At 46.9% G+C, this 27,439-nt stretch overlaps 1 protein-coding gene across 3 annotated transcripts in view; it reads right to left on the bottom strand.

The window, feature by feature from the left end:
- The window catches only part of KIF13B (kinesin family member 13B), a 190,703-nt gene that overhangs the window by 94,330 nt on the left and 68,934 nt on the right, over window positions 1-27,439 (bottom strand). For 2 of the 3 annotated variants that reach the window (XM_064146679.1, XM_064146676.1), the window contains exons 3-11: window positions 24,580-24,595; window positions 21,616-21,676; window positions 19,299-19,391; window positions 18,532-18,712; window positions 18,061-18,148; window positions 15,150-15,284; window positions 10,490-10,602; window positions 9,955-10,066; window positions 2,021-2,233 (exon numbers count right to left, since the gene is read on the bottom strand). In XM_064146679.1, the coding sequence (XP_064002749.1) occupies window positions 2,021-2,233; window positions 9,955-10,066; window positions 10,490-10,602; window positions 15,150-15,284; window positions 18,061-18,148; window positions 18,532-18,712; window positions 19,299-19,391; window positions 21,616-21,676; window positions 24,580-24,595 (1,012 nt within the window). The remainder of the gene's footprint in view (window positions 1-2,020; window positions 2,234-9,954; window positions 10,067-10,489; window positions 10,603-15,149; window positions 15,285-18,060; window positions 18,149-18,531; window positions 18,713-19,298; window positions 19,392-21,615; window positions 21,677-24,579; window positions 24,596-27,439) is intronic. The other variant, XM_064146678.1, reaches the window with a different exon arrangement.

A 27,439-nucleotide genomic window follows, 5' to 3' on the forward strand; every position in this document is an offset into this window, starting at 1 on the left:
AGCTTGTAAGCAATCAAGCAAACATTATACAGACCTGTACTGGTGCATGGGGTTACTCCTCCACAGGTGCAGGACCTTACACTTGCCCTTACTGAAGCTAAGTAGTTCCTGTAAGTCCTGACAATGAGAACTTAAGGACTTACTGGCTACTTGTACTAGTTTCCAAGTGAGAAATCAGGACCTTCCCGAAAGCTCAGTGCACAATGTAAATAAATTAGAGCATTGGTTGTGATAGGAATAATAAGATCTACATTATTCATTGGTTTGCTAATTGGGATAAAAAGTGAGTGCATAAACAATTTACAGCTTGTTTGCTTCAGCCTCCTGTCTGGTTTGCTCCTTAACTCCTCCACACTGGCCGATGCCTGCACTAACCTTGGCTGAGCAACCAAAAGCTGTGGCCTTCTTGGTTTTCTTACTGGGGGAGTAGAATCATAGAATCAAGCAGGTTGGAAGAGACCTCCAAGCTCAGCCAGTCCAACCTAGCACCCAGCCCTAGCCAATCAACTAGAGCATGGCACTAAGTGCCCCAGCCAGGCTTTTCCTGAACACCTCCAGGGATGGCGACTCCACCACCTCCCTGGGCAGCCCATTCCAATGCCAATCACTCTCTCTGGCAGCAACTTCCTCCTAACATCCAGCCTAGACCTACCCTGCCACAGCTTGAGACTGTGTCCCCTTGTTCTGTTGCTGCTTGCCTGGCAGAAGAGACCAACCCCACCTGGCTACAGCCTCCCTTCAGGTAGCTGTAGACAGCAATGAGGTCAGCCCTGAGCCTCCTCTTCTGCAGGCTGCACACCCCCAGCTCCCTCAGCCTCTCCTCACAGGGCTCTGCTCCAGGCCCCTCCCCAGCCTTGCTGCCCTTCTCTGGACACCTTCCAGCACCTCAACATCTCTCTTGAATTGAGGAGCCAGAACTGGAAACAGCACTCAAGGGGTGGCCTGAGCAGTGCTGAGTCCAGGGGCAGAAGAACCTCCCTTGTCCTGCTGCCCACACTGCTCCTGAGCCAGCCCAGGATGCCATTGGCTCTCCTGGCAACCTTGACACACTGCTGGCTCACCTTCAGCCTACTCTCTACCAGCACCCCCAGCTCCCTCTCTGCCTGGCTGCTCTCAGCCACTCTGGCCCCAGCCTGTAGCACTGCTTGGGGTTGTTGTGGCCAAAGTGCAGAACCCTGCACTTGGCCTTGTTCAATCTCATCCCATTGGCCTCTGCCCACCCATCCAGCCTGTCAAGGTCCCTCTGCAGGGCTCTCCTACCCTCCAACAGCTCCACAGCTGCTCCTAGCTTGGTGTCATCTGCAAACTTACTGATGATGGACTCGATTCCCTCATCCAGATCATCAATAAAGATATTAGAATCATAGAATCATAGAATCAACCAGGTTGGAAGAGACCTCCAAGCTCATCCAGTCCAACCTAGAACCCAGCCCTATCCAATCAACCAGACCACGGCACTAAGTGCCTCAGCCAGGCTTTTCTTGAAGACCCCCAGGGACGGTGCCTCCACCACCTCCCTGGGCAGCCCATTCCAATGGGAAATCACTCTCTCTGTGAAGAACTTCTTCCTCATATCCAGCCTATACCTACCCTGGCACAACTTGAGACTGTGTCCCCTTGTTCTACTGCTGGTTCCCTGGGAGAAGAGGCCACCCCCGACCTGGCTACAATGTCCCTTCAGGTTACTGCAGACAGTAACAAGATCACCCCTGATCAATATTGAACCCCTGATCAATATTAAACAGTAGTAGAAGGTGGCTGTTAGCCCCTTTGGGCTTTCATCCAGGGCATTTGAGGAACAATTCAGGGAGATCCCTGTGAGGTCCCTTGGGTTATTTCCAAATGGTAACTACTTGTAAGTAGAATTTTGTCCATATGCACTGGAGCACATGCTTACAAATTTACCTTCCTGTACATACACAGCTTCCTTTTCTTCTAAACAATCAGAGGTGGTGTGGTAAATTTATCTGGGGAGGGTACATTCTCAGCCCATCACAGTCCTTGAGCCCAAAAGGTGTACCTCTGCTTTGGTGAGCTGCTCCCGCAGCTTCTCCACTTCCTCGCGGAGGTCGCGGATGATGCGAGCGTTGGGGTCCTCGTTCACCACCGCGTGGTTCACGATGTTCTTGGCCCGGTCTGCGTACCTCAGTGTGGAAAGGGTCTCATCATAGTTGTCTGCTGCTGGGCTCACTGTGGCTACCATGGCAGTCTTGCTATTGCCACCAAGGCTATCCTGGAAAGCAGTAAATATTATGAAATCGTAGAATCATAGAGTCAGAGAATCAGCCAGGTTGGAAGAGAGCTCCAAGCTCAGCCAGTCCAACCTAGCACCCAGCCCTAGACAACCAATCAGACCATGGCACTAAGTGCCTCATCCAGCTTTTCCTGAACACCTCCAGGGACAGAGACTCCACCACCTCCCTGGGCAGCCCATTCCAATGCCAATCACTCTCTCTGCCAACAACTTCCTCCTAACATCCAGCCTAGACCTGCCCTGGCGCAGTTTGAGACTCTGTCCCCTTCTTCTGTTGCTGCTTGCCTGGCAGCAGAGCCCAACCCCACCTGGCTACAGCCTCCCTTCAGGGAGCTGCAGACAGCAATGAGGTCAGCCCTGAGCCTCCTCTTCTGCAGGCTGCACACTCCCAGCTCCCTCAGCCTCTCCTCATAGGATTTGTGCTCCAGGCCCCTCACCAGCTTCGTTGCCCTTTCTGGACATGTTCCAGCACCTCAACATCTCTCTTGAATTGAGGAGCCCAGAACTGGACACAGCAGTCAAGGTGTGGCCTGACCAGTGCTGAGTCCAGGGGAAGAATAACCTCCCTCATCCTGCCAGCCACACTGTTCCTGATGCAGGCCAGGATGCCATTGGCTCTCTTGGCTACATTCTACTTGGCAAACATTCTACTCAGATAATGAACTCACAGAGTGAATAACAACCTCGGGTTGGGAGCAGATGGGGGCAACCAATAACAGAAACTTTATTACAAGAGCTGTTTGGTCCAACATTAATATTTTGAGATGTAGAAATCATAGAATAGAATCATAGAAGGGTTTAGGTTGGAAGTGTCCTCAAAGACCATCTAGTACCAACCTCCTGCTTTAGGCAGGGACACCTCCCATTAGAACAGGTCACTCAAGTCCTCATCCAGCCTGGCCTTGAACACCTCCAGAGTGGGAGCAGCCACAGCCTCCCTGTGCAACCTGTGCCAGTGTCTCACCACCCCTACTGCAAACAACTGCTTCCTAACATCCAGTTTAAATCTCCCCTCTGCCAGTTTAAACTCATTACTCCTCGTCCTGTCATTACAAGGCCTTGTCAATAGTCCCTCCCCAGCCCTCCTGTAGGCTCTCTTCAGATACTGGAAGGCAACTACAAGGTCTCCTTGAAGCCTTCTCTTCTCCAGACTCTTGTAGCCTGTCCTCATGGCAGAGCTGCTGCAGCCCTCTGAGCATCTTCGTGGCCTCCTCTGGGCTCACTCCAACAGTTAGCTCCAAGTCCTTCTTGAGTTGGGGGCTCCAGAGCTGCACACAGTACCCCAGGTGGGGTCTCACAAGAGCAAAGTTGCTATTTTCAGTCTGGTTGGTTGGGTGTTTCAAAGTACATTTAGAAAATGTCATTCTTGGCTTTCAGAATCAGTTTTGGTTGAAATGGGAATGAAAATAGTCCCTTTGGGGGACTCTCTGGTGCCTGCTAAGGGCTTCAAAGGTTTCCATCTGTGTTTAGTACTCAGATTCACAAACCAGAAATCTAAGTGCTTCAGTACTAAACTTCTCAGACAGTACTGAAGGAACTCAGGAAATATCACAATGAATCTAGAACATTTTAAGGACTGAAAGTGAGATTCCACCAATAAGTACTTAATTTTCCCTTATAAACATTTCAGAATGGGGTCCCCTTTCCCTACCCCCACTCACAAAGTTCACAAATCTACCTTGAGTTATGTAAGAAAGAAGGGTGTGAAATCACATTCCTGTAAGGCAGTGCCTGAGGGAAGGGGAGCAAAAATGAAAGGGGGGCAAAAGGAGGTGGGGAGGGCAAAAAGTAAAGGGGGGAAAGAGGGAGGGGGAGAAAGAAGACGGGGTAAGAAGAACGGTGGGGAAGAAGAAGAGGGAGAAGAGGATAAGGGGAGGAAGAGGAAGGGAGGTGAATAGGAAGAGGGGGAATGGGATGAAGAGGAAGGGGGGAAGAGGAGGGGGGTGGAAGAGGAAGGGGGGGAGAGGAAGGTGGGGGAGAAGAAGGGGGAAAGAAGAGTGGGGGGAAAGAGGAGCGGGGGAAGAGGAAGGGGGGAAAGAGGAGTGGGGGGGAAGAGGAGGGGGGTGGAAAGAGGAGGAGGGAAGAGGAAGAGAGGGAAGAGGAAGAGGGGAAAGAGGAAGAGGGGAAAGAGGAAGAGGGGAAAGAGGAAGAGGGGAAAGAGGAAGAGGGGAAAGAGGAAGAGGGGAAAGAGGGGGAAGAAGAGGGGGGGAGAGGGGGAGAGGAGAAGAGGAGGAGGGGAAAGAGGAAGGAGGAAAGATGAGGGGGAAAAGAGGGGGGGGGAAAGGAGGGAGGGAAAGAGGAGGAAGAAAGAAGAAGGGGGGGAAGAGGAAGAGAGGAGAAGAGGAAGGGGGGAAAGAGGAAGGAGGGAAAGAGGAAGCGGGGGAGGAAAAAAGCAAGGTGGGGTGGAAAAAGAAATGGGAGAGGAAAAAAAGGAAGGTGGGGGAAAAAAGAAAGGACATTCAACCTTTTTATCAACCACAGAATTGCAGCTTACAATTGTGGTCAGCCTATCAGAAAGCCTTCTGGTTTAAATTAGGCAGCAACTCTTTGGTTGGGGCTTTCTGTTTGGTTGGGACGGGAGGTTATTTTTCTTTTTGTTTTGTGATTTTGGGTTGGTTGGAGGGGGTCAGGTTCTTGGTGGGTTTTTTTTTTTTGGTCTCAGTGTTGGTTTTGCTGTTGTTGTCTGGTTTTACCCAATATTCCTTTCTGATATGAACCATGCTATTAACTTTCTCATCTTCAGTAACCCATGAAATGTAGGTCAGGCGCTGCCATTAGACCAATCTGACTGCATTAGCTGCTTGTCTGGCCATTGCAATTACAAAGCACACATGGAGCTTTCCCTAGCAATCATTAAAACACCCCTTTAAGTATTTCCTTAAGACTCTTTTCTTTTCCTGGGTGATGACTAAAACAGTTTGACAGCAATCTGGCTGCTTCAGTGGTCTGGCAAGCACTGACCACACAGACTGATGTTGCTTCGTGGTTGCAGCTGTAGCACTCTGCTGTCTCTGGGCATGTAAAATGGCTGCTAGCATGGTTTGGGTGGGGAGGGCCACTTCAAGTTCATCTAATCCAAATCTCTGCAGTAAACAGGGACACCTTCAACTAGATCAGGCTGCTCAGAGCTCCATCTAACCTGATCTGGAACTGCTCCAGTGATGGAGGCATCGGCTACCTCTTCAGGCAACTTAGACCACACGGAGAATGGAAATAACAGTATCACAATATCACCAAGGTTGGAAGAGACCTCACAGATCATCAAGTCCAACCCTTTAGCACAGAGCTCAAGGCTAGACCATGGCACCAAGTGCCACGTCCAATCCTGCCTTGAACAGCTCCAGGGACGGCGACTCCACCACCTCCCCGGGCAGCCCATTCCAGTGTCCAATCACAGTATCACAGTATCACCAAGGTTGGAAGAGACCTCACAGATCATCAAGTCCAACCCTTTACCACAGTGCCCAAGGCTAGACCATGGCACCAAGTGCCACATCCAACCTTGCCTTGAACTGCCCCAGGGACGACGACTCCACCACCTCCCCAGGCAGCCCATTCCAGTGCCTAATGACTCTCTCAGTGAAGAACTTTCTCCTCACCTCGAGCCGAAATTTCCCCTGGCGCAGCCTGAGGCTGTGTCCTCTCAGTGAAGAGTTTTCTCTTTCTAAGGCTAAACTAACCCAGACTTCTTTTGCACTATGAATGGCATGAAAATCAAATGTAGAGATTAGAAGTTTCAGTCAGCAAGACGTGGAGGGCTTCTGACTAAAATGCTACAACAGGATCTTTGTGCTCATAGAATTTGATAAAACCAAGAAGCTATTTTGCTCCCTACACATAACTTGATCAGAGAATCATAGAATCAACCAGATTGGAAGAGACCTCCAAGCTCATCCAGTCCAACCTAGCACCCAGCCCTAGCCAGTCAACCAGACCATGGCACTAAGTGCCTTATCCAGGCTTTCCTTGAACATCTCCAGGGACGGTGACTCCACCACCTCCCTGGGCAGCCCATTCCAATGGGAAATCTATACATGCCATGCTTTGAGCCTGCTCCTGTGTGCTAGTTTGAGCCTAGCTAGAATCTTTTGGTGAGAAGAATTAGATTACAGGCTGTGAAAAAGAAACAATAGTGATGTCTACTGCACTCATAGTTTTGCTGACATGTGTAAGAACAAGAACATAAATACAGACAACAGAGTTGTTGTCTGGGCTTTGTGGGCTGCACTTCTCTCTCTAACCTAACCTGCTGTCTGTGTGACTAATTCATCTGTTTCCTAAACCCCCTGGCCAACCCTCCAAGCTACCCTGAGCATAAGACAAAGTCTTGGGTAAGGTAGAGGGGTGGGAGAAGGTGGAAGGGTGGTTGAGAGCCTCTGCTGGGGACTCAGGTTTCTGGGAGGGCTGTTATGTTTCTGTATTACCTTTTAACTTGTCTATAGCTGTATAGATTGTCAATATCTGCTTGTATCTTGTGCTAAGCTGTAAATACAAAGCTTCATTCAATTTCCAGATCTGCTGAGTCTAGTCTGGGTAATTTTCTGAAGTGGGGAGAGGTGGGGAACACCCAAACCATCACATCTTGCAATATTATCTTTCACCTGGTACTTTTCCCTAAAGATCCTCCATAAAACTAAACAAAATTGTTAGATCTTGAGACCTCCTGACCTTCACTCATAGAATGAATCATAGAATGGTCTAGGTTGGAAGGGACCTCAAGGATCACCCAGCTTCAAACCCCTGCCGTAGGCAGGGACACCTCCCACTAGAGCAGGCTGCTCAAGGCCTCATCATGTCTCAGACTTATAGACAGACCCTGTATGACAGATATTCTTAGTGTTAGAACATATTTACTCTGCTTCAGCATTATAATTAGAAGTTGAAAGCTAGAGAGACTCATAGCTTCTACAAACAAGCCTCCTTAAATGAATAAATTCCTTCTTTGATCTTCAAATAAATAAGTTTAATTTTTTCCCCTTTCAAAACAAAGCTTCTCTTCAATGAGCTTGTTTGTAAAAAGAAAAAAACCAAAAACCCAAAGCCTTTTCTTTGCACTTAATGTAGCTGGATGTTAAAGACACAAAGAAGGGTTGCTTGAAAGGAGGCAGAACAAAAGTGTGCCTCTATTGCGGAGCTAAAGCATGTGCGGTGCGCGGCCGTCGTCATCGCAGCTACAATGCATCAGACAGGTGCTCAACAGGAATTTCACTCTGCTTGCTGGGTTTGTTTAGCAATAGGGACAGCATAACTAATTCCAACAGCAAGGCTAGAAATTCGTTAGGGAAAGTTTCCACTCTGCTTGCTCAGCCTGTTACAGCTGCATCGGGAAGCCAAGCACACATGCAGCCGGAGCAAAGCGAAGCTGACTGAGTGCTGGTTTTGTTCCCAGCTCCTTTAGAGAGAGCCAAAAAGCACTTGTGAAATTCAGCACTCAGTGTAGATATACAGAGGCAAAAATAGATTTAAACAGTAAAAAGGCCTTAGGGCAAGGAGCACTGAGAAGGGAGGATTTATTTTAGTGTAGGAAAGCAGAGACACTCATTTTGTGATGCCATTCTGATTTTTATGTGCTCCTGCACTATCTGATGCCCAGTACCTGTGATGTTTAGCATTACAGAATCATTAAGGTTGGCAAAGTCCTCCAAGGTCATAGAATGGTCTGTGCTGGAAGAGACCTTCGAAGGTCATTTAGTCCAACTTCCTCTGCAGTAAGCAGGGGCATTCTTAACTACCTCAGGCTGCTCAGAGCTCTGCCGAGCCTCATCTGCATAGAATCATAGAATCAACCAGGTTGGAAGAGACCTCCAAGATCATCCAGTCCAACCTAGCACCTGGAGGTGAGGAGGAAGTTGTTGAGCAGGAGAGTGGTGAGAGGCTGGAATGTGTTGCCCAGGGAGGTGTTTAAGGCCAGGCTGTCTGAGGCTGTGACCAGGCTGGTCTAGGGTAGGGTGTCTGTGGCCATGGCAGGGGGGTTGGAACTAGAAGATCCTTACGGCCCCTTCCAACCCTGACTATGATTCTATGACATGGTTTAGTGGTGACCTGGCAGTGCTGGGTTAAGGGTTGAACTTGATGACCTTAAAGGTCTTTTACAGCCTAAACAATTCTACCTTAGTTGCTCCTCAGTAACAATAAAGCAGAGTGAAGGAGGAAAAAAAGAAACTTGCTAAGTTAGCATTTCAATGAGACACAGTTACAAAACATCCTGGCAGTCAAATGATGAAAAATGTTAACAAAATGACAGATTACAAGAACAAAACTGAAGCCATCTGCACAGGACACCTAATTCAATAATCCTTCAAAATCCAAATCAACCAAGACCAATGAAGCTGTACCAGGAAAGACAATCAAGAGAAAGACAAACCATCTTTGAGGCAAGCAAGCAATCCAGATGATAACTACACCTAAAATCAAGCTTCCACTCCCAAGGTTTTTGTCATCAGACAACCCTGGTTTACAGCCTGTCTACAGAGCAACAACAGAACCAACAGCTTGCCTTTTCATTTGACACACAAATAACTGAGAGTTAACAATATGGGGCTTTTATGCAGCCCATGCAGCCCACACCAAGTTGGGAGCATGTGTTGATCTGTTAGAGGGCAGGAGGGCTCTGCAGAGGGACCTGGACAGGCTGGATGGGTGGGCACAGTCCAACACCATGACTTTTAACAAGTCCAAGTGCCACACTTTTGGCCACAAAAACCCTAAGCAGAGCTACAGGCTAGGGACAGAGTGGCTAGAAAGCAGCCAGGAAGACAGGGACCTGGGGGTACTGGTCAACAGCTGACTGAACATGAGCCAGCAGTGTGCCCAGGTGGCCATGAAATCATGAATAGTGTAGCCATCAGGACCAGGGAAGTCCTTCTGCCCCTGTACTCACACTGGTTAGGCCACACCTTGAGTGCTGTGTCCAGGTCTGGGCTCCTCAGTTCAAGAGAGATGTTGAGATACTGGAACATGTCCAGAGAAAAGCGACGAAGCTGGTGAGGGGCCTGGAGCACAGCCCTGTGAAGAGAGGCTGAGGGAGCTGGGGGTGTGCAGCCTGCAGAAGAGGATGCTCAGGGGAGACTTTATTGCTGTCTACAACTACCTGAAAGGAGGCTGTAGCCAGGTGGGGTTGGGCTCTTCTGCCAGGCACCCAGTGACAGAACAAGAGGACACAGTCTCAAACTGCACCAGGGCAGGTTTAGGCTGGATCTTAGGAAGAAATTCTTCATGGAAAGAGTGACTGGCATTGGAATGAGCTGCCTGAGGAGGTGGTGGAGTCACCATCCCTGGAGGTATTTAAAAGGAGACTGGATGAGGCAGTATCTCAACATTTCTATTGAATTGAGGAGCCCAGAACTGGACACAAGTACTCAAGGTGTGGCCTGACCAGCGCTGAGTAGAGGGCAAGAACAGCAATAGTCAAAAGAAAAATGCAAGGAAACAGCAATTTATGCTTGAACAGCACTGACACTTTAGCCTCAGCTGTCAAGCACATGCTCCTGAAATCTGCAATACCAACACACAGCTCAAAGCTTTATGGAACAGAACCATGCTGATACCCCAGATGATTTTTCCAAAGACAATTATTCTCAAGAATCAAAATGAGAAAACAAGGCAAAAGAGCAGCATTTTCTTTAGTTCAGTGGGACTCTTCTCTCCTGTTCTTTCCTTTTACTTCTCTTCCAAAAAGCTTCCAAGATCAGAGTACTTACTTTAAGTAGCCAAGTGAGCACAGAATCACGGTAAGGAACAAATTTGTTCTTGTTCTTGCCAGCAGCCTGATCTGCCAGGGCAGAAATGACCAGCCCAAGAGTTGTGAGGGATCTGCAGAGAGAAGCAGTCATTAACAAGTATAACAATTCATAAATCAAAAGCATATTTAGACAGCCACTTTGTCCCAAAAAATGAGTTCCAAGGAATAAGTTCCTAGCAGAGTTTTGACCATTCTTTCTACAAAGAAGCTCTACTCCTTCTTTCTGGGTTTTTTTTCAGCCTTAATGATCAGGTCTTCACAAAACAATTGTGTGGTAGTTGCAGAAACACAAGTACAGAACAAAAACTACCTTCCATTTCAAGCAGGCAGAGATCTCAAACGTCTAAGAGTATTGTATGTCAGGAGGAGAAGGAAGGGAAGAAGAGACTGGCTTCAACAACTTAAAATGACTTTATTCTGTTTTGCAAGATGGTTGGAACTAGCAGTCATGATTGTTTTGACAAAGAAGAGAAGAAACAATTGCAGAATCTTACTTGTTAATGTTGCTTCCTTCTTTCAGCCTGTCTCCTGCAGCACCAGTCTTTGTTGCCCTTTCACTACCTGCTAAATCCACCAGACTCAGCTTGCCCACCTTCTCACCTGATGTCTGCAAAAGGAACCAGAGAACAGCTGCTGTTAGTTCACTTAAGTTACATAGCTCGAGGTATTTTCAAACAAGAGTCAAGCTTCATGTCTTGTAGGATCTCTACAGCTGCTCCAACAGTTTGGAAAGTCGTTGGACTTGAACAATTTTCTGTGATAACTCACAAGATGCTGCTCCAGAAAGAGTAGGAGGCCTTGAAATGAAATAAGACACACTAATATCTTAGAAACATAGCATCACAGAATCAACCAGGTTGGAAGAGACCTCCAAGCTCATCCAGTTCAACCTAGCACCCAGCCCTAGACAATCAACCAGACCATGGCACTAAGTGCCTCATCCAGGCTTGGCTTCAACACCTCCAGGCACAGAGACTCCACCACCTCCCTGGGCAGCCCATTCCAATGCCAATCACTCTCTCTGACAACAACTTCCTCCTAACATCCAGCCTAGACCTCCCCTGACACAACTTGACACTGTCCCCTTCTTCTGTTGCTGCTTGCCTGGGAGAAGAGCCCAACCCCACCTGGCTACAGCCTCCCTTCAGGTAGTTGTAGACAGCAATGAGGTCACCCCTGAGCATGACTTGAGGACACCTGAGAAATCTCCAGAGAAGTACACAGGGCACATTAGTAAAATATTAAACCAAGAACATATCCAGGGGCAATACAGGCCAATGAGTAACAAACACATGAGGTTTACAATCCTCCTTGAAAACAGCCTCCTAAAACTCCCAGATATTCACAGGCCCACAGGATGTCAGGGGTTGGAAGGGACCCAAGGAGATCATCAAGTCCAACCCCCCTATCAGAGCAGGATGACACTATCTAACCCAGATCACAGAGGAACACATCCAGACAGGCCTTGAAAGGCTCCAGAGAAGGAGACCCCACAACCTACCCAGCTTCCTCTGTTTTCAGAGACTAAGAATGAAGAGGACCAGAAACTGTTTATAATTTATGAAAATGACTACAGCTGCAGAAATCTCCTGCACCCCAACAGCCTGCCAGTAAGCAATCCAAGCTGTGCAAGTATTTAAACCTGTTACACAGATTCTGTTACAAATCCTTTCATCTCATTTGACCCAAAACAATGTTCTAAAACACTTCCTGAATTTTGTACACCAGTTTCAAGCCAAAGAGCTAATACTGTCTTGGAGAAGGGTTTGCCCACATCGTGCTCTGCTGCAGCATCTGCAGCTCTGGCATATCTGTATCACAGCTGCAAAGTGCTGCATTACCCTAAGTGAACAGGATAATTAGAACCAATAGGCTTTCAAAAATGTCACTCTCACAATAGCATGTGGCCATCAGGCCATGCTGACACATGTCATTCCCAGGGCTGAAAGAACAAGCAGATGGGAAAATAGAGACATCTGTGCCAGAAACTCACAAAATGGGCACTGGAAGATCACAGATCACAGGATATCAGGGATGGAAGGGACCCAAGGAGATCATCGAGTCCAGCCTCCCTGCCAGAGCAGCACCACACAATCTAGCACAGATCACAGAGGAACACATCCAGACAGGCACTGAAAGGCTCCAGAGAAGGAGACTCCACAACCTCTCTGAGTAGCCTGTTCCAGTGCTCTGGGACCCTTACAGTAAAGAAGTTCCCCCTTGTCTTGAGCTGGAACCTCTTCTGCTTACAGATGGACCATTGCTCCTTGTCCTATCCCAGGGAGCAGTGAGCAGAGCCTGTCCCCTCTCTCCTGGCAGCCCTCAGATGTTTATAAACATTTATCAAATCCCCTCTCAGTCTTCTCTTCTCCCAGGTCCCAGGTCCCTCAGCCCCTCCTCATAAGGCAGCCTTCCAATCCCCTAAGCATCCTCATAGCCCTCCACTGGACCCTCTCCAGCAGGTCCCTGTCCCTCTTCTACTGGGAAGCCCAACACTGAAGGCAGTATTCAAGACAAAGTCTCAGCAGGGCAGAGTAGAGGGGGAGGAGAACCTCCCCTGATCTGCTGGACACTCTTCTTAATACACCCCAAGATCCCATTGGCCTTGGCCACAAGTGCATATTGCTGTGCCATGGGTAACTTGTTAGCCACCAGCACTCCCAGGTCCCTCTCCACAGGGCTGCTCTCCAGCAAATCACCTCCCAGCCTGTGCTGGTGCAGCTTATTATTCCTTCCCAGGTGCAGGACTCTGCACTTGTCCTTGCTGAAAAAGGACAGACTATCAGAATTACCACTTTGCATCCAGGCTGCCCAAGACCACAAACAAATATGTATGACAAAGATGCAGCACAGCTACAGTAAAAACAGAATGATAAAGGAGCTTATTAAGATTGCTGATATGAAGTGCAAAGGCAAAACAAATTCACATAAACAAGGAAAATTGGTTGGGTAATATTGCTGGAGACTAAGAAAGAGGAAAACAAATCCAAATGCTCATTAGGCTTTACATTCTATTTGATATTTCAGCATCTACAGGTCTTAGACTGCATCTTGGGCACTGAACATTTCTCCAAGGCTTTGAAGACATTAAAGAATTACCCAAAGGCAGAATTTATCAACAAAGCTCAAAGAGATTTGGTGTGGAAGATCTATTTCATTTTTAGTTTGTCACCCTTTTCTGTGAGGGATTAAATAACATCAACATAAATTTATTTCACCTGCCCCTTCAGGGAATATTTACTTATAAAGAGATGCAAAGAAAAACACTTTCACATATATATATACACACAGACACACACAAACAAGAATACTCATGTCACACAATGCAAAAGTCTTTGAAATCACAGAATCAGTCAGGGTTGGAAGGGACCACCAAGATCATCTAGTTCCAACCCCCCTGCCATGGGCAGGGAAATGTTTGTCTCTGCCTATGGATTTGATAATTTATATATATTTGCATGAATTAACCTCTTGAAGGGGATTACCAGGTGGTTACTCAGGTGTTCTTCTATTTTGCATTTACACATAGTATCTTTATTTTCTTCTCCTAGCTTGTACTAAACTGTGTCCAGTTCTGGGCTCCTCAATTTGAGAAAGATGTTGAAGTGTTTGAATATGTCCAGAGAAGGGCAACAAGGTTGTGAGGGGCCTGGAGCACAGCCCTGTGAGGAGAGGCTGAGGGAGCTGGGGGTGTGCAGCCTGCAGAAGAGAAGGCTCAGGGCAGAGCTCATTGCTGTCTACAACTCCCTGAAGGGAGGCTGTAGCCAGGTGGGGTTGGGCTCTTCTGCCAGGCAATCAGTGACAGAATGAGGGGACACAGACTCAAGCAGCACCAGGGGAGGTTAGGATGGATGTTGGGAAGAAATTCTTCACAGAAAGTGATTGGCATTGGAATGGGCTGCCTGAGGAGTGGCAGAATCACTATCCCTGAGGGTGTTTAAAAAGAGACTGGATGAGGCACTTAGTGCCATGGTTTAGATAATTATAAGGTGTTAGGTGATAGGGTGGACTCGATGATCTCGAAGGTCATTTCCAACCTGCTTAATTCTGTGATTCTGTGAACACTGTTGCTCAAAAAGAGCTGTTTGTTTAGTTTAGTCTAGGATTAGGAGATCTTTCCTGCATCCTCTGGAAGGTCAGCTGCCACTTGGGACCTGAATTTTCACTTTCCATTTCAAAAAACAGATTTTCACTTACAAATTAATTAAAGCTGATTTCCCTACATCAGGGTACAGGCACATAGAATCATAGAATCAACCAGGTTGGAAGAGACCTTCAAGATCATCCAGTCCAAGCTAGCACCCAGCCCTAACCAATCAACTAGACCATGGCACTAAGTGCCTCATCCAGGCTTTTCTTGAACACCTCCAGGCACAGCAACTCCACCACCACCCTGGGCAGCCCATTCCAATGCCAATCACTCTCTCTGACAACAACTTCCTCCTAACATCCAGCCTAGACCTGCCCTGGCACAACTTGAGACTCTGTCCCCTTGTTCTTTTGCTGCTTGCCTGGCAGAAGAGCCCAACCCCACCTGGCTACAGCCTCCCTTCAGGGAGTTGCAGACAGCAATGAGGTCTGCCTTGAGCCTCCTCTTCTCTAGACTGCACACCCCCAGCTCCCTCAGCCTCTCCTCATAGGTTTTGTGTTCCAGGCCCCTCACCAGCTTCGTTGCCCTTCTCTGGACACCTTCCAGCACCTCAACATCTCTCTCAAATTGAGGGGCCCAGAACTGGACACAGCACTCAAGGTGTGGCCTGACCAGTGCTGAGTACAGGGGAAGAATAACCTCCCTTGTCCTACTGGCCACACTGTTCCTGATGCAGGCCAGGATGCCATTGGCTCTCTTGGCCACCTGGGCACACTGCTGGCTCATCTTCAGCTACTATCTATCAGTACCCCCAGGTCCCTTTCCTCCTGGCTGCTCTCCAGCCACTCTGTCCCCAGCTTATAGTGCTGCTTGGGGTTGTTGTAGCCAAAGTGCAGAACCCTGCATTATGAGCCAGAGAAAGCCAATGCTAACCTGACTGGCCGGGCCAATTTAGACCTCCTGAAGGCCCTTCCAATTAACATTTCTATGACTGTATGAAATATATTAAAGCAAGAGACACACATCAAGATTAACAGCTGGACCTTGTAACTTGTTTTACTTACCCCTGACTGCACATCATAGAGTGTGTGGGTGAGGATAATCTTGAAGACTGCATGGGACCGACTGCTCTCCTCATTCATGTTGGTCGCAGCCACAGTTCGAGATTTGTTGCCCTCAGACATCAAGGATTCAATGTCCTAGATACAATTTTCACAGCCATAAGCATTTCTGCATTTAACATTCAATTATCTACCAAAACAATCCCATTTTGATAAAACACAGCAAATATTTTCTCACTACTACATAAACTACAAGGAAAAAACCATGCTGTGATTTCCCCTTTCAAGATGAGAAACTACACTTCATTCTGATGTGCATATTCACAGAGTGGGTTGGGTTGGAAGGGACCTTTAAAGGTCATCTAATGCAACCCATCTTCTGTTAACGAGGCCATCTTCAACGAGAATCATAGAACATAGAATCAACCAGGTTGGAAGAGACCTCCAAGATCATCCAGTCCAACCTAGCACCCAGCCCTATCCAATCAACTAGACCATGGCACTAAGTGCCTCATCCAGGCTTTTCTTGAAGACCAGGTTGCACACAGCCTCATCCACCCTGAACTGGAGTGTTTCCAGGGATGGGACATCTACCATCTCTCTGGGTGACTTACGTCAGTGTCTCATCACCTCCAGTGTAAAAGTTTCTGCCTTATACCCAGTTTCAGTCTCCTCTCTTTTAGTTTAAAATCCATACCCCTTGTCCTTTGACAACAGCCCCTGCCATAAAGATTGTTCTCATCTTAAAGACTGGATGAGGCATTTAATGCCATGGTCTAGATAACTGGATAGGGTTGGGTGCTAGGTTGGACTGGATGAGCTTCGAGGTCTCTTCCAACCTGGTTGATTCTATGATTCTATCTGCTGAGATATAACAAAATAATGCACCTGGCTGCACATAGAATCATCAAATCACAGAACTGGCTAGGTTGGAGGAGACCTCCAGGATCATCCAGTCCAACCTAGCACCCAGCCCTGGCCAAGCAACCAGACCATGGCACTAAGTGCCTCAGCCAGGCTTTGCTTCAACACCTCCAGGGATGGTGACTCCACCACCTCCCTGGGAAGCCCATTCCAATGCCAATCACTCTCTCTGACAACAACTTCCTCCTAACATCCAGCCTGTACTTCCCCTGGCACAACTTGACACTCTGTCCCCTTCTTCTGTTGCTGCTTGCCTGGCAGAAGAGCCCAACACCACCTGGCTACAGCCTCCCTTCAGACAGTTGTAGACAGAAATGAGCTCTGCCCTGAGCCTCCTCTTCTGCAGGCTGCACACCCTCAGCTCCCTCAGCCTCTCCTCACAGGGCTGTGCTCCAGGCCTCTCAGTAACTGTGCTGCCCTTCTCTGGACACCTTCCAGTACCTCAACATCTCTCTTGAATTGAGGAGCCCAGAACTGGACACAGCACTGAAGGGGTAGCCTGACCAGTGCTGAGTCCAGGGCAAGAACAGCAATATTCAAAAGAATAAGGCAAGGAAACAGCAATTTATGCTTGAACAGCATTGACACTTTAGCCTCAGCTGTCAAGCACATGCTCCTGAAATCTGCAATACCAACACACAGCTCAAAGCTTTATGGAACAGAGCCATGCTGACTCTCCTTCTATATATAAAAGCTTATGAAGTCCTCTGATATGTTAACTTGTGATGCTCCAAGCTAACTCCCCTGCTTCTGGGTTTTACAGAAATCCTGTACAACAGTTCAAACTTCTTTGGGCTTAACTTTTATTTGACCTGGATGATGCTAAGGAAAGCCAAAAATGAATCAAGCAGAAGACCACCACAGAGCATTCTGACTCTGCATGCTGTACCACACAAAGCTGCTGGGTAATCTGGAAAGCATGCAATCTGTCTCAACAGAAATCACCAGAGAGAGGTAGAGCAATATCCTGGATAGACTGCAATAGGAAGGACTACACCATTTTCATGTTTGGCTTAAGATAACAGAATGCCATCCCAGAATCACTCACTTCTCTCACAGTACATTAATGCTTCTTAGATATCTGGCCATTTTGAGAAGTCATATGTAAACATCTACCACTCAGCAGGCAAGTCTGAGGCACTGTTCTCAAGTATTTGCCTTGTAAACAAGCATTTTATAGTTCCAGTGTGTCTGTGTGCTACTGGTAAGGGAGATTACCAGAGAATAGCCTGACAGCCAAAAAAGTGACAAAATGTGGCACTGAAAGCCCATCTCTGCTAAACCCTGGTTCTGTTATTAATCACAGAGCACTTTCTCAAGGATTCAGTGTACAGTTTGGGAGGAAAACTGTTTCATTAAGTAGTTGAATTACTTCCAGAATTCTTCAGCAGTCCAGGATGAAGATGAGTTTCTGCTCTAAGTTTTGTTCTCCCTGGTGATCACAATGCAACAAATGCTACAGCTCTCTTGCTCTAAAATGCACATTACCACCGTGGCAACTAGAAGGAGCTTAATTTTGTGCTACTTAAGGGATAGTATTTAGGATGTCAGTGCAGACTTTTCATAAAATTGATCACAGAACCATAGAATCAAGCAGGTTGGAAGAAACCTCCAAGATCAGCCAGTCCAACCTAGCACCCAGCCCTATCCAGTCATCTAGATCATGGCACTAAGTGCCTCAGCCAGGCTTTGCTTCAACACCTCCAGGCACGGTGACTCCACCACCTCCCTGGGCAGCCCATTCCAATGCCAATCACTCTCTCTCCAAACAACTTCCTCCTAACATCCAGCCTAGACCTCCCCTGGCACAACTTGAGACTGTGTCCCCTTGTTCTCTTGCTGCTTGCTTGGCAGAAGAGACCACCCCCCACCTGGCTACAGCCTCCCTTCAGGTAGTTGTAGACAGCAATGAGACCCCCCTGAGCCTCCTCTTCTCCAGGCTAAACAACCCCAGCTCCCTCAAATCCTCAGATCCCTCCCATATCCTTACCTTGTAGCTAGCCACAGCTAGTTTGGATAGGCCATCTACATAGGGACCATAAACGCTGTGTTCTCTAACTTTTAATGACTGACGGCTTCTGGTTGGGAGAGAAAGTAATGATTTGTAAGCAGATGAGCAACTTAAGACAACATTTACAGTTACATTACAGTTTCTCACTGATAGATCCCAAACATGATGGCCTTAGAAATGTCATACTAAAGCACAGAACAAGGACTGTATGCAAATAAAACAGCCTTTACATGTCTACGTGTAAAATGCTGACATGGACATTATGGTCTCTTGATAAAAGCTAGCATGAGAGGGAGTTTACTCCAAGCTTTTAGTCTTACCACTTTATTTTGGTTTGAAATGAAAGGACACAGATCATGAAGAGGCAAAAGCCATCCCATGTTAATGCCTTAGGTGGGATCTATCAAGGAAAGAAAGAGTGTACGACAACACACTACACAAATCACTCACCCTTTTGGGTCAAGAAGATCTCTGACTTTCTCATTGTATATCTCCATGTAAGATACTTCCACTTTGAAACTCTGCTCTTCATTTTCTTCTTTCTGTGCTCTTTCAAAAAGTCCACTGCAAAGTCTAGGGATTAATCCAGGTTGGTCAGCAGTACCCATCATTGTGTATGATTTCCCAGATCCTGTGTGATTGAATCTATGATTAGTGTACAGTTTTTTGCTGATGGGAAGGAAGCAAAGAAAAAGATAACATGTTGCCTTTCAGAGGAAGGTATTTGTGCAGTTTTCTGTTTCAAAGTAACCAAAACACAGATTGGATAAAGACCAATTAAAAGGAGAAGCAGAGGAAATTCAGTTTAGACTGACAGAGAAGACTCTTACAGCCATAGAACACAACCCACTAACACCCACCCATGGACAACAATGAGGAAAATCAGGTGCATGGCCATGTTCATTTTGACATACAGACTAAAAATGATGATTAAAGATTATTCTAACTGCAGAAGTGGAAAATATGAGTAATGGACTGAACTCAAGGATCACCATGATCATTCCAAAGATTATCATCTCCACTGTGAGAAATGAGGGCAGCCAGCAGCAACAAAATCTCACTTCTCATCCTGTCCACCTCCTATCTGATGTTACAAAGAATAAAAATATTCATCTCCATTACAAGGCAGGTCTCCAAAAACAATGTCACAACAGCTGTGAGAAGAGTTGACCTTTTGTGTCAACAACTTATTTCACCTACACCCATAAAGGACTTACCAGTTTGCCCATAGGCAAAGATGCAAGCATTGTAGCCTTCAAAGGCATTCTGAAGAATATTCTCTCCAAGGCACTTGAAAACAACATCTTGACCTAAGAAATAAAACACACAAGCTAACACTGTAACAAAGCAACTGATTCTGCCCATCCCTTGAGTTGGATCCTTTGGTTACCTCTGTAGAAGCACCAATAAAAGCAACCAGTCTCCTTCTCTGCAGACTTTCAAAACCCACCTGGATGTATTTCTGTGTGACCAGCCCTAGGTGATCCTGCTTTGGCTGGGGGGTTGGACTGGATGATCTCTAGAAGTCCCTTTCGACCTCTAACATTCTGTGATTCCATGAACTAGCAACCCCACAAGTTTTTAATTTACTATAAAGTTACATTCAATTACCTTAAAAAAGGGGAAACACTAATCCAGTTTTGGGCTCTCCAATTCAAGAACCATAGAATCAAGCAGGTTGGAAGAGACCTCCAAGATCATCCAGTCCAAACTATTACCCAGCCCTAGCTAATCAACCAGACCATGGCACTAAATGCCTCATTCAGGCTTTTCCTGAACACCTCCAGGGATGGTGACTGCACCACCTCCCTGGGCAGCCCATTCCAATGCCAATCACTCTTCTCTGGCAAAAACTCTCTCCTAACATCCAGCCTAGACCTGCCCTGACACAATTTGAGACTGTGTCCCCTTGTTCTGTTGCTGGTTGCCTGGCAGAAGAGATCAACCACCCCTGGCAATAACATCCCTTCAGGGAGTTGCCAGCAATGAGGTCCCCCCTGAGCCTCCTCTTCTCCAGGCTGCACAACCCCAGAGACAGGGATCTGCTGGACAGAGTCTAATGGAGAGTCATGAGGATAATTAAGGGACTTGAACATCTCTTCTAGATGGAGATGAGCGAACTGGGGATGTTTAGTCTTGAGAAGTGAAGGCTGAAAGGAGATCTTTTTCAATGTCTATAAATATCTGAGGGGTGGGTGCAAGATGAAGTTGTCTTTTTGGTGGTGCACAGCAATGAGGCAAGGAACAATGGGTATAAACTGGAAAACAAGAGGTTCCACCACAACATGAGGAGGAATCTCTTTATTGTGAGGGTGCTGGAGCACTGGCACAGGCTGCCCAGAGAGGTTGTGAAGTCTCCTTCTCTGGAGACTTTCAAAACCTGCCTGGATGTGTTCCTGTGTGACCCTGCTTTGACTAGGGGGGTGGATTGGATGATGTCTAGAGGTCCATTCCAACCCCTAACATTCCATGCATCTATGTATTAATGTTCTCCTTCTGTCATTGCCCAAATTACGTATTTAGCACCCAGTATTTGTTCACTCTACAAGAGCAAGACCATGAGAAATGCTCCAGATTTGTGCTACTGTAAAAACCAGAATCATAGAATCACAGAATCAAGCAGGTTGGAAGAGACCTCCAAGCTCAGCCAGTCCAACCTAGCACCCAGCCCTCAACAATCAACCAGACCATGGCACTAAGTGCCTCATCCAGTCTTTGCTTCAACACCTCCAGGGACGGTGCCTCCACCACCTCCCTGGGCAGCCCATTCCAATGCCAATCACTCTCTCTGTGAAGAACTTCCTCCTAACATCCAGCTGTAGTGATGTCTATACCTGTATGTGCTTAAACCAGCATCCTATCAGCCTTCATCCTCAGAAGTTCTATCAGCAAAAAATTAACTTCCAACAGCAGAATTTAATCCACTGGTAAATGAAACCACTTCCAAACATACACAACTTGTATATTTCAACAGCCCTCAGTTGATTTTAATCTAGGGCAATAAGCAGAGCACTAGATAATTTTCCTGTAAAAGATGTTTAATACTATCATGAGGAGATTTTTGCAGAGAAGGAATCAAAACAATGCAGGAGATAAGCACAGCACAAGATATGCAGTAGGAAAATACAGCATGTATCACTTATTTTGCAATTGAATGAAATCTGTTGAGACAGCTTTTTGGATTCTTTCCAACATCCAGACTAGACTTCCCCTGCCACAACTTGACACTCTGTCCCCTTGTTCTCTTGCTGCTTGCCTGGCAGAAGAGACCAACCCCACCTGGCTACAGCCTCCCTTCAGGGAGTTGTAGACAGCAATGAGGTTTGCCCTGAGCCTTCTCTTCTCCAGGCTGCACACCCCCAGCTCCCTCAGCCTCTCCTCACAGGGCTCTGCTCCAGGCCCCTCACCAGCTCTGTTGCCTTTCTCTGGACACATTCCAGTCTCTCAACATCTCTCTTGAATGGAGGAGCCCAGAACTGGACACAGATCGTTCACACTCGGAAACAACAAGCACAAAGCTACAGCAAATCTTACCTGCATATTTTTCTTTGACAGACTCATCCATAGACCAAAAGCAGTGATCGTAGGCAAACACCTGTAGGAAAAGAACCAGGAGGATACCTCATAAAAATTCTAGCCAAACAAAAATATGGTATTCAAATTCTGGCAGCACTGTGTTACTTTGCTTAAGATGCTCCTCAGGCCCATTTAGAATGTAAGACACACTCCAACAGAATGGTGCATTTCTGATGAGTTGGAAATCTAAACAAGCACCAAATCTTCCTGTGTCCAAGCCTGTGCCTTGCATTTATTTCTCCCTTTGAATCCTATTCCAAGCTCTCCATGTGGCAATCAAGTGGAGGTCAAGGAGCTCTCCTTCTCTCTTTGAAGTCATCCATGCGACTCATTTGTTACAAGACTTTCTGGTTTGCAAACTGACAGATGTCCCCTGGCTGTCTCTGCCTTCCATCTCTCCACATCTCTCATCTGCATAAATTAAAACCACGCCTTAGGGTAGGATCTTCTTTCCATGCAAGAGGAGCATGAATTTATATACTGCTGACAAACAGAAGCAGTCATCACCCAAGTCTAATACTTGTAAAGAACAATATAGAACAAATGAGTTTTACCACCACAAGAAAGCAGCACTGCCATCTTTCTAACTAGAAATGTTTCAGGTTTGTGGTAAATCCATTTCAAGGTCCACAGGCACCTTTTAGCATGAAAGCTGACCTTCACTAAGCCATTTTGGGACAGGCAACTGCAAAACCAACTCCCTCGGGTATGTATTTGCAAGCAAAAAAAACAGGGTAATATCTGACCTACATTCACTCGGGTAAAAATTACTCTGTAGGACATAGGGAAGGGGAAGGTCCTTCTGCTGCTCTTTGGTTGATTTATTTCTCCCCTAAGCTTAACACAGCTGCTTTTTCTCCTTTAAATGTTCTGCACTGCCAGACAGCTGAGGTTTGTGTCATTTGAGATCAAAGAATAGTTTTGGTTGGAAAAGACCTTCAAGATCATGGAGTCCAGCCATCACCTAACTCTGTCCCTCAGCATCACCTCTATGTGCCTTTTAAAGACTTCCCAGGCTGGCGACTCAACCACCTCCCCAGGGATGTTTGATAACACTTTCATAAATAAAGTTTTGTCCAACATCGGATCTAAACCACCCCTGGCACAACTTAAGCCTGTTTCCTCTTGTCCTAGCACTCAGAATCATAGAATCAACCAGGTTGGAAGAGACCTCCAAGATCATCCAGTCCAACCTAGCACCCAGCCCTAGCCAATCAACCAGACCATGGCACTAAGTGCCCCAGTCAGGCTTTGCTTCAACACCTCCAGGGACAGAGACTCCACCACCTCCCTGGGCAGCCCATTCCAATGCCAATCACTCTCTCTGACAACAACTTCCTAACAACATCCAGCCTAGACCTCCCCCAGCACCACTTGAGACTGTGCCCCCTTGTTCTGTTACTGCTTGTTTGTTCCTTGGGAGAAGAGACCAGCCCCACCATGCTCCAACCTCCTTTGAGAGTTGGAGAGAGCAAAATGGTCTCCCCCTGAGCCTCCTAATCTTCATGCTGAACAACCCCAGTTTCCTCAGCTACTCCTCAGAAGAGCTGTTCTCCAGGCTCTATGCAGCTCACATCAGCACAGAAAGTGCACCATGCCAGCCACTCATTCCCATATCTCAGAATCTTTGTTCCATTATTTCTGAAAGATTCATTTTATCTGTTACTGTATTTCCATGTTCTATTCTAGCAACATAGCAACAAAGTCCTTCAATTATCCTTGTAGCCCTCCACTGGACTCTTTCAAGTTGATCCATATCCCTCTTGAATAGGGATGCCCAGGAACTGGACACAATGTTCCAGGTGAGGTCTCACTAGGGCAGAGTAGAGAGGGAGGAGAACCTCTCTCCATCTGCTGGATGCACTCTTCTTAATGAACTCCAGGATTCCATTGGCCTTCTTAGCCACAAGGGCACATTGATGTCCCATGGATAGCTTATTTTCCACCAGGACTCCCAGATCCTTCTCTACACAGCTGTTTTCCAACAGATTACCCCTCAACCTGTACTGCAGGTGCTCTGTACTGGAGGAAGTTCTTCACAGAGAGAGTGATTGGCATTGGAATGGGCTGCCCAAGGAGGTGGTGGAGCCACTGTCCCTGGAGGTGTTCAAGAAGAGACTGGATGAGGCATTTAGTGCCTGGATAGAGCTGGGTGATAGGCTGGACTGGATGATCTTGGAGGTCTCTTCCAACCTGGTTGATTCTATGATTCTAAAGCAAGTCTTCCTTAAGTATTTAAGGAGAAAATGTAAGCAAGAGTTGCAAATCCATACATACAACATGTCCAAACTCACACCCTGCGCTGTGACAATGTTCCTACAGCAAAATCATTGACATTTAAATCCCTTATCTTCAAAATATATTGCCTTTTTTCCTTATACTACATTAATGTCCCAGAATCAAAAGGTAAAAGTAGTTACTTTACATCTTTAAACAGACAACAGTCTGTTTAAAATTAAGGTTGTTTTGCTCTTTTGAAATTATTAGGCAATTAAACATATAACACCCCACACCTTCAAAGCATCTAAGTGAACACCATTTGCTCTATGAGCATATTGATGATGCTGAATTCTGATATGCCAGAACAGAGATGCCTATCTGCATGCCACTGACACCAAAATGAGTTTGCTTTAACACAAATGCAGGGAAATGCTTTTAAAAGCCCACAAATCACAAGTCGCCTCCCATTCATGGTCTGCAACAGTGAGGATGGATGTTCTCATTTGTTCCTGTGACTCATTTTTTGGCACAGGCTTTAGAGGCACTCCTCTGCAGCAAGGAGATGCTTTGAGTTTCTTCCTCAACAGCTGGTCGGCTGCAGAGCTGTTTCTCAAAATGCTTTTAATATTTGGAGAGCCCAAAAGTGAGGAAGAGAGGAGACAATTTTCACACACGGATTTAAAGCGCAACAGAAGCCCTTACCTTTGGCTGGCTCCGACTGTTCTCCAAAGCATCAGGAGCAGGAAAGTTTTGGTACAGGGTTGGGGGTGGGGAAAAAAAAAGATAAAAGAAAACCAAAGCCTGTTAGTTTTAGTGGTTTTAGAGTCACATAATCACACTACTGTTTGGGTTGGAAAACATCTTTAAAAGCAGTGAGTCCAACCATTACCTCCAGCATGTCTGGTGCTAAACCATGTCCTTTAGCATCACATCTCCACATCTTTTAAACACCCATGCAACATAAACATTTCCAAAACCACTGGAACAGGAACTTCAGGAGAGCTATTTAAGAGTCTAGCCCTTGGACTTGCCCAACTCATTTTACCCATGACTGCTGGGACAGCAGAGCAAACATTTGTTTTCTCAAAAGAATGAGCAGAGGACAGTAATTCCTTTAATCATAGAATCAACCAGGTTGGAAGAGACCTCCAAGATCACCCACTCCAACCTAGCACCCAGCCCTAGACAGTCATCTAGACCATGGCACTAAGTGCCCCAGCCAGGCTTTGCTTCAACACCTCCAGGCACAGCAACTCCCTGGGCAGCCCATTCCAATGCCAATCACTCTCTCTGACAACAACTTCCTCCTAACATCCAGCCTACACCTCCCCTGGCACAACTTGACACTCTGTCCCCTTCTTCTCTTGCTGCTTGACTGGCAGAAGAGACCAACCCCACCTGGCTACAGCCTCCCTTCAGGTAGTTGTAGACAGCAATGAGGTCTGCCCTGAGCCTCCTCTTCTGCAGGCTGCACACCCCCAGCTCCCTCCTCAGCCTCTCCTCACAGGGCTGTGCTCCAGGCCCCTCATCAGCTTCGCTGCCCTTCTCTGGACACCTTCCAGCACCTCAACATCTTTCTTGAATTGAGGAGCCCAGAACTGGACACAGCACTCAAGGAGTGGCCTGAGCAGTGCTGAACACAGGGGCAGAAGAACCTCCCTTGTCCTGCTGTCCACACTGCTCCTGAGCCAGCCCAGGATGCCATTTGCTCTGCTGCCCACCTGGGCACTGCTGCCTCAGCTTCAGCTCCTCTCTCCCAGCACCCCCAGCTCCCTCTCTGCCTGGCTGCTGTTCAGCCACTCTGGCCCCAGCCTGTAGTGCTGCTTGGGGTTGTTGTGGCCAAAATGCAGAACCCTGCACTTGGCCTTGTTCAATCTCATCCCATTGGCCTCTGCCCACCCATCCAGCCTGGCCAGGTCCCTCTGCAGGGCTCTCCTACCCTCCAACAGCTCCACAGCTGCTCCTAGCTTGGTGTCATCTGCAAATTTACTGATGCTGGACTCAATCCCCTGGTCCAATAAAGACACTGAACAGGACCGGGCCCAGCACTGATCCTTGGGGGACACCACTGGTGCCAGCTGCCTACCTGAAGTGACACCATCTAATCCCTTAGGTGCAGAACCGAAAAGCTTGTTTGTTTTTTGGTGGCGCTGTTGTTTGTTTTGTTTGGTTTTCATTTGGGATTCTTTAAACAAGAAGGAAATTACTGGAGTGACCTTTAAAATAGCAGCATAGCATTGGTCACAGCCCTGACAGCAAGTTATGCAGCCTCCCCACAGACTGGAGACTGGAGAAATGCAGCAAACACACAGCAAAGAAGTGATATTCTCCTTCTCCTGGCCCTTTCAAAGGAAATTAGGAAGTTCTTGACATCAGCACCAAATAAAGTCTTGTGACAAGCATCACTGATTTCTTTTGGGCAGAGCAGCAGAAGGACACAGGAGCCATGTAAGATTACTCTCAGAGTTCTGGCTGCTCATGTGGGTTAAGAAGAGAGTATAAAAATAGTCACTTCTCAGCATTGCCTCTCAGAAATAATTTTTATTAAGCAAGTCCATCATCTCTTTTTACTCTGGCTTGGATCTAAAATGCATTTTCTGTTTGACATAACAGCAACAACAGTGACCTTGGATAGCAGCAGCTGGTGTGAGCCACCACACAGGATGATAATTTAGGTCAAGGTTACCCCATGACTGTGATGTTGCAGGCTCATTCCAGTAAGCAATACCAACACGACCACTTTTCCTCCTGCCACCTGGCTACGTTTGGATAAAAGCTCTCTCGAGGTCCTCAACAGCACACTTGGTGCAGACTCTCACTTGTTGCTGGTGCTCCTGGGTGGGTCCTAGATATGGAGGTGTATTGAAGGAACCTCCTTTACTAGGGCTTTAGTCTAGACACAGAATATACCAGACAATCTGTCTGAATTACTCTCAGAGAGATGCAAGAGGGTTTTGTTGGCTTTCTGTGCTCTTAAGTGCTAGTGGAGCATTTTGCTGAAGGACTTTACTTGGAAACTGCTAAGTGGCTTTTAAGGGTGCTCTTATTTAAAAGACAGGAAGATAACAGGAAGGTAACTGTTGAAAATAAAGAGAATAGCAAGCCTGGATTCTGAGGTTGAGTTCAGCACTCAGAAATGTGATGATATTCTCAATTCAGGAAGCAGTTATGTTCATATTTCCCAGCTCTGGTCCAAAGTTGGGTTATATTATGACATTGCAGCTGATTATTCCAGTCCTCAAAAGCTGAATAAAGTGTGACAGAGTATTGGATTAAAGCAGCAATATGGATATAATCTCGGAAGTCCTATCTTCTGCCAGGCAACCACAGTATCACAGTACCACAGTATTATCAGGGTTGGAAGAGACCTCACAGATCATCAAGTCCAACCCTTTACCACAGAGCTCAAGGCCAGACCATGGCACCAAGTGCCACGTCCAATCCTGCCTTGAACAGCTCCAGGGACGGCGACTCCACCACCTCCCCGGGCAGCCCATTCCAGTGTCCAATGACTCTCTCAGGGAAGAACTTTCTCCTCACCTCCAGCCTAAATCTCCCCTGG

The sequence above is a fragment of the Pogoniulus pusillus genome, chromosome 7, assembly GCF_015220805.1.
Source record: "Pogoniulus pusillus isolate bPogPus1 chromosome 7, bPogPus1.pri, whole genome shotgun sequence".
Classification (NCBI taxonomy): Eukaryota; Metazoa; Chordata; class Aves; order Piciformes; family Lybiidae; genus Pogoniulus; species Pogoniulus pusillus.